The sequence below is a fragment of the Humulus lupulus genome, chromosome 1 (assembly GCF_963169125.1).
Source record: "Humulus lupulus chromosome 1, drHumLupu1.1, whole genome shotgun sequence".
NCBI classification, from domain to species: Eukaryota; Viridiplantae; Streptophyta; class Magnoliopsida; order Rosales; family Cannabaceae; genus Humulus; species Humulus lupulus.
The window spans coordinates 79463109-79472693 of NC_084793.1; the positions used below are offsets into that span (position 1 = coordinate 79463109).

Sequence of the window (9585 nt, forward strand, 5' to 3'; positions counted from 1 at the left end):
CATATATTCCGATAACTCAAAACTGTCTACCAATTGCAACATAAATCAATAGATTTATATTACTTTGCCGACCAATTGCAACATATACTAATATGTTTATAATATAATGCATTAATTCACAACCAATAGGTTGGCCCCTAGAAAATTATTAAAAAAAAAGTCTCATGGAGATTTTTTATGATATTTTTAACTTTAGAGTATATATTATTTCATATATCATTTTCAGCGGTTTCAATTGTAATTACAATTTAATTAATAACTTTGTTAGTCGATGAAATCTTAGGACTACATGATTCCTCCGAAAAAGGGATGGTAGCGACTTTTTATTGTATAACAGGATTTGGATTGTCCCCCAAACAAAATTATTAATTATTAGAGAAAAAAAAGAAATTAGAGTATTATCAGTTAATTTACAATTTAAATATGCTTGTTAATAATTATGAAACGTATATTTAACTAATTAGTTTATACTTGATGCAAGCAAATACACTTAGATTAAAGATCACATTAAAAAAAAGCTTATAGGTTTATTCAAATAAAAAAAATAGAATAGTATTTCAAGAAACTAATATGTTTATTTATATTTCATAAAAATATTTCAGAAACACTTACAAATAGGGAGATTGCTCTAAAACTTTATGGTTTCTTTAACAATGATATAAACCAAACACTTTATAAGAATTTGTTTCAAATAAAAAATAAATCAAAAAGATATAAATCTATTACTTATCCCATTAACGAAACTCCATTAAATACTCATCCCGATAACTTGAAATGAATAGATGGGCGTTGACCCTCGATTTAGTCAACAACATTGAGTCACAAAAAACGATATGAACTAAAGAACTGAATGCAAAAATATAAACAACACAAGGATTTTATAGTGGTTCGACCCCAAGGATTGATAATGACCTACGTCCACTTAGTGTTTTATTAATGTAAAAGAATTCCAAAACATGCGATCAGTGAACAAAGGTTCACCGAGTTTCACAAGTCTTGAAGCTTGATACAAATACTGCGTATAAAAAGCACTATTTTTCTCTGAATACAAAATATTGTGCGAGAAATAAATTAATCCTATGAGTCCTATTTATAGACTCATGGATGTACATATGTGCATTTGGGTCGTCATTAACTTGCGTTACAATCATAACAAAATAATAACATAAATAATGATATTTACATTTAAAATGATTAAATATCTCAGAAATATCTAACTTATAACCATTTTTTAGAGTTTATCTCGGTTCAACAAGCAGCTTTGGTCGTATGCATGTGTATCCCTTTTTTTCTCGCTACTTAGCATATTCATTGCGCCTATTGAATATCTTTAATTTCCTCCTGACACTCTGGTCGTTGGATGACAAGACCTTCATTAATAACCAGTCATGTGCCTCTTACACACGCCACGTCATCATACAATCATTTTGGGCAACAATGGGAAAAGGGGGAGATGGAGAAAAAGATGGATTTTGTTTATCATTTTTATTTTTATAATATCTTTTATTCTAATTAAAAATGGAGTAATAATGGTAGGGAAGTTAAAAATGGAAGATTTTAATAAACCAATTGAAGAAAACGTAGGTGAGACATAGAAACTAAATAAAAACCTTCTATTTTTAAATAAATTGACCTCAAATTTAAATTAGACATAATTGTTAAATTTTGTAAAAAATGCAACTAATTTAATGTAAATAAAACATATAAATGCACTAAAAAATATAAATAGAAAAAATTGCCTTAATGGTGTAATAAGAATTTTTTTTGGTAGTAAAAAGTGTGACAATGAAGGAGAGAGAAAGAGTTTAGAGTGAGAGAGAGGGTTTGGAATGTGAGGGACAATTTTGTCTAAATAAATCTTAGAGCATATATTTCCAATTTGGAAACAATGGGGCATATTGTTTCGTATAACCTCAAATTTCCTAAAGAAAAATATTGTGAAAGCATGTGAGTTCTCAGTTCTCAAGCATATTATAAGCATATATTATTCTGTTCTCTCCTTTTTTTCACACTAAATAGTAAATACAGTACACCAAATCGCCCATGCTACGCAAACAATAGGAGCGCCAAAATCTACCCAATGGTCTCTTTGTCATCATTTAAACATCCAAAGCCACCTAAGCATTAGCCAATCACTGCCCAACCACAATAGTCCAAATAGTTCTCTATGATAGATAGAGTCGCACCTGATTCTAGCTCTTCCTGAAAAATCCCGCGCATTTTGAAATGTTTTCCTCTTTCCCAAAATTCCCAATTTATTTAAATTTCTTTTTCTTCTCCGTAGTACCATTTCAGATTTGTGGAGAGAGAGAGAGAGTAGATGAGAGGGAAAACTGCAAACCTAAAGAGCAGCAGCAGGAAGAAGGAGGAGCCGAGGAGCAAAATGAAAGGGACGTTGGCGAGGCACTTGCAGGTGCAGCTAGGGCCAAATCGCCAATCATCATCGACCAAACCCTCTCCTTTCCAGACCCTTCTCGAATCTGACGCTGTACCGGAGCGGCAACTTCCCTCCTCATCGCCTCGAAATACAGACCTCGATACCACTCTGGATGAGAAAGATTTTATTCTTAGCCAAGACTTCTTCTGGTAATGTAAATTTGATTTTCACTCAAGGTTCTTACTTGGGGTTTGAACTACTATTTTTGGACACTGATTTTGGTTTTAATGGTGACATCGAAAGTTAGACTTTTGTAATTTCTTAACTTTTTAAGAGCTAATAAGAAGGTATCTATGTAATTTCTCCATTTTGTTATTTAGGTTTTCGTTTATTTATTTATTCTTTTGAAACATCTTTCAGCACTCCTGATTATATTACCCCAGACAATCAAAATTTATGGAAGAGCTTTAATAGCAACGAGGTAATGTAAAAATGCTGAAGCTTACTGTAAGATTTAAATTAGTATTAAGTTTGTTCCACTTTCTTATATTTAGTTATATGTTTCTACAGGAAAGCATGCCCTGCCCCAGATCACCGGAAAAGCTGAATACAATAAAAAGTAAGAGGCGTCGGCAAGGTAAATACAATAGCTCAATTAAGTTTCATGACAAGTTTTTGGATTATGGAACTAATGATGTACTTTAATTTATGTGGTCAAGACCATCTAGTGTAAGATGATCTGAATTCTCAAGGCATGACCTTGTTAGCCTAAGCAAGTTATCTTATTACTTCCTGGCACAATTCGAACTTTCATATATCGATATTTGCTTCAACATTTAGTCTAGTTAACATGAAGCAAGACGTAATTCATGTGTTCTGTTATTATTAAAATTTATTTTTATACTTTTGCAACTGACTGAGGCAGAAGAGAAGAGAAATTATAACTTTTTCTTCAATCCTATATGGACAAGGTTTATAACATATGACATGGGCTCACCTTTTTTTTTTTTGGTAGAATAAGTTGTAACTCAAAGTAGATTAGCAATATATATATATATATATATATATATATATTTAGACTACCTAAACTGACATGCATGCGTGTGCATGCCTATCCTGTTTTTGACAAAACATGGATAAGTTAACTATCTCTTTTTTTTCTTTTTATTTGTACTAAGACTACTAAAATTTTACAGATGATTTTTCATTAAATCCACTCAGTCCCACCTTGTCCGACATTCAAGAGATGACAGAATTCGAAAAAGATGATTGTGATATAGACGAAGTAAAGATGGAAAATATTACAGCAACTGGAACAAAAAGGGTTCAAAGCTATGTATCCCAATCCGCAGTTGCTTTACGCTGCCGGGTTATGTCCCCTCCTTGTATAAAAAATCCATACATAGTAGCTGCTTCAGAAATGGACATGGATCCTTTTGGCAACCAAAGATCAAAGTGTGCAGGTAAAGCTGTTAATATCTTAAAGACTACTCTCGCTATAAACAATTTGGTAGAGACCTTTATTTTATTTCCTCAAAGGATAGGAAGTTTTGTTGCCATTGAATGTCCAATTGATTATATTGTTGTTTCAATAACATTATCCTTCAATCTGCAGATTTCTTTCCTGCAACTATTGGTGGAAATGGTCTTTCACGCTATCACACTGATTTCCATGAGATTGAGGTATCTACCACATCCCCACTAATTTACGGACTTTAGCTGACTCAGCTGTTGATAAATGTTCTGTGATTATCTTATGTCGGTTAATGTAACAATTTTCTCTTTCCTTCCAGTTCATTGGTAGTGGGAATTTCAGTCGTGTATTCAAAGTGTTAAAGAGAATAGATGGTTCTTTGTATGCTGTGAAACATAGCATAAAGCAACTGCATCAAGACAGTGAAAGGTTGTTTCTATATGTTCTTGGATACATCTATCAATCATTAGGTTAAGAATCTGCTAATTGCTAATAGAATAAAATTTGCACCCTTGTAGGAGGAAAGCTTTAATGGAAGTTCAATGTCTGGCAGCTTTAGGTTTGTCATACACTTGCTTCTCTGTTTGTCATATTGTGCATGCTTGATGCCGTTGCTATCACATTTTGATTTGCCTTTAACTTCTTCTATCCTACAGGGTTTCATGAAAACATTGTTGGATACTACTCTTCTTGGTTTGAAAATGAGCAGCTCTACATTCAGATGGAGCTCTGTGATGGCAGCTTATCCATCAATGGATCTCACCAACTATTATCGGAGACAAAAGTTTTGGAGGCCTTGTATCAGGTTTATATTCTAATTTGGCACCCACTGTTGCAGTTAATTTGACAATTTGTGCTATGCTATATCATGTCTGATATATGTAAAGTTGTACAGATTGGAAAGGCATTGCAGTTTATTCACCAGAAAGGAATAGTTCATCTGGATGTAAAACCTGATAATATATATGTCAAGAATGGGGTTTGTAAGCTTGGTGATTTTGGGTGTGCAACACTTATTGACAAGAGCCTCCCAATTGAGGAGGGTGATGCACGTTATATGCCTCAAGAAATCTTAAACGAGAGATATGATCATCTTGACAAGGTTGATATATTCTCTTTGGGAGTTTGTATGTTTGAGTTAATAAGAGGATCATCTTTGCCAGAATCAGGACCTCAACGTCTAAATGTCAAGGAGGGAAAATTGCCACTCCTCCCTGGTCATTCATTGCAATTCCAGAACTTACTTAAGGTACCATGTTATCTCCTTTTAATTGATGATCTTCGTGCATTTCTTACAGAAAATTTAACCGTTGTTCCCTATCTAGCCGTGTGAAATTAGGATGCTGTCTTTTGTTTAAAACTTCTACTGCAACGTAGAATGTGAAACCCTCTGTTGGCAAGTTGTGGTTCAACTTGATGTTATCAAGTTGCTTTGTTTGACTAATAGTTTTAATCGTAAAGTAAAACTTGAAGTAGCTCAATGCGACTAAACTCTGATCACCAAAGTAAACAGTTACATTTGTTAGTTTACAGAACTAAAAGCTGACCCAACATTATCATATGGTTTAGTAGGTTCTTATTGCCATGTGAACATAAGTTAGTGGTCTAAATCTAGTAGTGTTAATTGTGCTAAATGATATTGCTCTGAAAAGAAGCATGCATTTGCTGTCAGCAAGGAAATTCTTTTTGGGTATTTTATTATTGCAAGATAAGGGCATTTTATCTTACGATCCATTTATATGTCAGGTCATGGTGGACCCTGATCCAATTAGGCGGCCTTCAGCTAAAGATTTGGTGGAAAACCCTATTTTTCGCAGGGTTCTACAAAATGGTAGAAACTAAACAAGTCACCATAACCTTTTTGGAAACTCTGGAAATTTTGTAAATTACATGCTGCCACCTACAATCAACGAATATGAATGACCCACATTTCAACAAATAGTTATCAGTCAAGTTACGTATGTGCAATGTGCACCATAGTTTCCCACTTGCATGGTGCAAATTTTCCAAGTGTAGCATTATGTGAGTGTTATTATCCTAAGATTCGAGGTACGTAACACTACTGGAGGAGATTTTGTGGATTCTTGGATGACCTTTTGTTTTGTGAGGTTGCAATTATTAGTTTTTTGTTTTAACTTAATTATATATGTTGAAGTTGTTAATCTAAGATCTATGGTAATTGGTAGGTGTGCATCGCCGACTCATCTTGTTGTAGATCACTCTCTTGCCTTACCAGAGTAACCGTTGGGCGCACAACAATTAAAGGTGTAGGCTTTTTAAGTTTTTTTTTTCCCTCGAGCATTATTTCACTCCTTGGAGGGGGGTTGCCTGTAAAATTGAGACTTGAACATGAACTATAGTGAAGCTCGATTGCCTCACCTCAATTCTCAAATCTAATATATAAAATATTGTTTAGAAAATAGAATATATTAATACGTGTTTGCTATGAAATCTTTATAAATGTACTTTGGCATAACATAAATCTATTTTAGGGAATATTAATTAATCCATAAAATAGTAAAATATTAATTTAAGAAGATACTCCTTTTCCTTTCAATACATTGTATCGAACATATTACAATAATTAAGTAGATTAAATATTCCCTTTTACAATCTACCCTTATTCTGAATATTTTATTTTAACAAAATAAAAGTTGGTGAAATGAAGTTTTTATTTTGTTTAGAAATTGTAATCTTATTTTGTTTTGTTCAATGTACTATATTATTATATTTTATAAAGATTTAACTAAATGAAATTATTTATAATCATTTATTTTGTATCACTTAAGTTAAGAGTGCACACGGGTCGAATTTTCAGGTTTTTGGTGTATTGAGTTCGGATTTTGTAGGTTTCGTGTGGAGAAAACTAGTACCAAAATTGATTCGAAATTTCTGAGTTTCGGGTTTGTTCAGGTTAGGCTGGGCCTATTAGGTTTTGGGTTGAAAAGCCCAATTTTACAAAAATACTATTTTTTTACACTTTTTAAATTTTTAAAGTTTGTTTTCACAAATTGATTTTTAATTGATATCTTAGTATTATACACCCATCAAGCAACTATGCAAATAACTCTATATGAAAAAAGCCAGCCTTTAACCTCTATAACAAGAATTTATTCCATACATAATCATACTATTGTACACCCATCAAGAAACTATGCAAAGACTCCATGAAAGTTCCAACTTCAGACTAAAAGCTGTTAACATAATCAGCATAGGGCAATAGAAACAGCCCGAAAATGAATTCAACCGGTTACAATCACACAAATCATTGGTGGAAGGAATAAAAATAATTATGGCCAACTATTTAGAGTCCTTTAACTTGTGGAAGGCTAGTTTATTTAAAATGTTATGTATCTTCATAAAATATTATTAAAAAATAATTTAAATGATGATATTATAATTTATCCTTTTAATTCTTTATCTTTTATACCAAACAATTTGAATCCCTTGTTACTCTATGCCTCTCTCATACTCTTAATCCTTCCTATTCTTTATCCAACATACCAAACATAATGTCAGGAAATGCATATTTGGTGGAATATTGTGTTCATTTATTTATTAAGGATAAAAAAGGATAGTTTTAATTTATTTTATTTCTTAGAAATTACACATCTTCACGAGGGAATTTCCAATATTTACATGATACTATGAACTTGGAATTAAAGATATTCATAGATCACACATATTAATGTAACCAGTTATTTGGATGCGGATTTTGTTGGTTGTAAACTGGCCATATCAATACTAATGAATAATGATATGAGCCCACCAAATATTACATGCACTAATGTAACATTGTTTTTTAAAATAGTTGGGCTAGATGGAATATCATACTATTATTATGAGAGGAAATTACATTTTATATGGCTTTTTTAAGAAAGTTTTCAAAAATATGGCTTTTTTTTTACAAGTGTTATTTTATGGCTTTTGACACATTTTATTTACTATTATGGGTTTTTTTCCCCATAATTTTGTATTAAGTTATCATTATGCCATATTTTGATTACTAATGATATTTTATAAAAGTAGAAGGGTAATCATGTAATTTACATGTTATTTCAAGTATTTTAAATTGGCTATTTAGTTAAAAAAAAAATCAATGTTCGGTATTTTAACTTTTTAATTGATTTTATATTATTTTATATATTAAAACATTTTGTTTGTATTTACTTTTTACAAAATCGACTCTTTCACTTCTTGTTTTCATTTACTTTTTACAAAAGCTTCATACCCATATGTGGTGATTTGGGGCTTTCTGCAATATTGGGGCAATCCGACCACGAGCTTGAAGGCGGGCGACCATCGGAGTTGAGTGCAGGTGAACAGAGGCGAGTTGTGGTCTTCATAGTCGTCAATCGGAGCCGATTTACTTCGGCGTACGAAGTGCTGCAGCTTCAAAGAGTGGAGGTTTTGAGTGGCGAATGGCGAATGCCGAGATGCCAAAAGAACTTGATACTCAGTTGCTTCGCCAAGACATTGCTGTTAGCTTGTATTTTCATGGGAAGAAGAAACAAGAAGATGGATATTTGACTAACAATGAGTTTAGTGAAAAGCTTTTGGATAAGAGGCAGAAGAGGAGGAAGACTGGTGCATATGTTATTTAGGAAGCTTTAGGAAATGATATTAGACTTTTTTTATTTTTTCTATACTCTAGACTATATCAGCTTTTGGAAATGATATTTGACTTTTTGAAATGATGACAGATAGTTAGTTGGATACTTGTATATGTTAAATTGCTAATATTGTAAGACCATGGTTACTTAAAACTATTTTATATATCTTTTGATCTTTTTTGTGTTATTTATCTGATATATTTAATTAGTTTTCAGGGATATTTTAATGGTAACTAGGTACTTTTTTTGGTCTTCATCTTATATACAAAAGGGTAGCTAGTTACCTTTGATGCTTGATGTTTTTGCTATTTTTTTTTGTGGCAATTGTTAGAGAAAAGTACCCAATTTCTTGTGTTTTTTTGTATTTCACGTTTAATAACTATATATTATAATATTCTACTTTTTAAAGCAACTGAGACACTTTAATGGTAACTAGGTACTTAGTTTGGTCTTCATCTTATATACAAAGGGTAATTGGATATCTTTGGTACTTGATGTTTTTGCTATTCTTTTTTTTGGCAATTGTTAGTGCAAAGTGTCTAGTTTCTTGTTTATTTTTTTTATGTATTTCACGTTTAATAATTATATATAATATATATTCCACTTTTTAAAGCAACTGAGATATATTAAATGTAACCAATTACCCAGACTATTGTGTTTAATTTTTAAAAAACATGTTTTTCAGGTGTTTGTGGCATAAATATATAAATGGCAACAAAAAAACCAACAATTTATTCTAAAATGAATTTTATATGTTTGTGTAATCATTCAATGTATTTGAATTTGTACCAGACTTAATATAATACTCAATAATAATTTATGAATATGAAAGTCACTCCTTTAATGAATAAAGTTATGATATGGTTGTTTTGCTCTAAAATATCAAGTTATGTCTTTTGCTTTTTCTGATTGTTAAAATATCAAGTTAACATATTTTCATTGATGGAAGCATTGTTTGCTTGCATTAATAATGCCCCCACCTCCATTTCTTCTGCTGTAACTTTCTGATTTGTTAGTAGAATAAGGTTATTTTCATTGCTTAATTCTTGAACTATAGTGACACACAATGGTAAGTTTGTTATTTTTGCAGCAACTTTTTTCTTTATTTCCATGTAGAACAA

At 31.7% G+C, this 9585-nt stretch overlaps 1 protein-coding gene across 2 annotated transcripts; it reads left to right on the forward strand.

Annotated features, from left to right (window-relative positions):
- The first annotated feature begins 2292 nt into the window (after positions 1-2292).
- Positions 2293-6286, forward strand: LOC133794972 (wee1-like protein kinase). Of its 2 annotated transcripts, XR_009875336.1 has the most exons (11): positions 2293-2586; positions 2798-2858; positions 2948-3014; positions 3574-3840; positions 3993-4060; positions 4171-4280; positions 4370-4410; positions 4508-4656; positions 4747-5100; positions 5598-5900; positions 6038-6286. XR_009875336.1 is itself a non-coding variant. In XM_062232426.1 (10 exons), exons 1-10 carry the CDS (start codon positions 2321-2323, stop codon positions 5691-5693), a joined length of 1479 nt encoding a protein of 492 aa, XP_062088410.1. In that variant the 5' UTR covers positions 2293-2320; the 3' UTR covers positions 5694-6286. The 2 variants fall into 2 exon arrangements, 1 of the variants encoding a protein (XP_062088410.1); XM_062232426.1 differs by having other exon boundaries at positions 5598-6286.
- Positions 6287-9585: the final 3299 nt, after the last annotated feature.

Coding starts and splice junctions, on each gene's coding strand:
- LOC133794972 (XM_062232426.1), top strand. CDS start 2,321: ATGAGAGGGAAAACTGCAAACCTAAAGAGCAGCAGCAGGAAGAAGGAG. Junction 3,015..3,573: donor AAGTAAGAGGCGTCGGCAAG/GTAAATACAATA, acceptor AAAATTTTACAG/ATGATTTTTCATTAAATCCA. Junction 4,657..4,746: donor TTTTGGAGGCCTTGTATCAG/GTTTATATTCTA, acceptor AAAGTTGTACAG/ATTGGAAAGGCATTGCAGTT.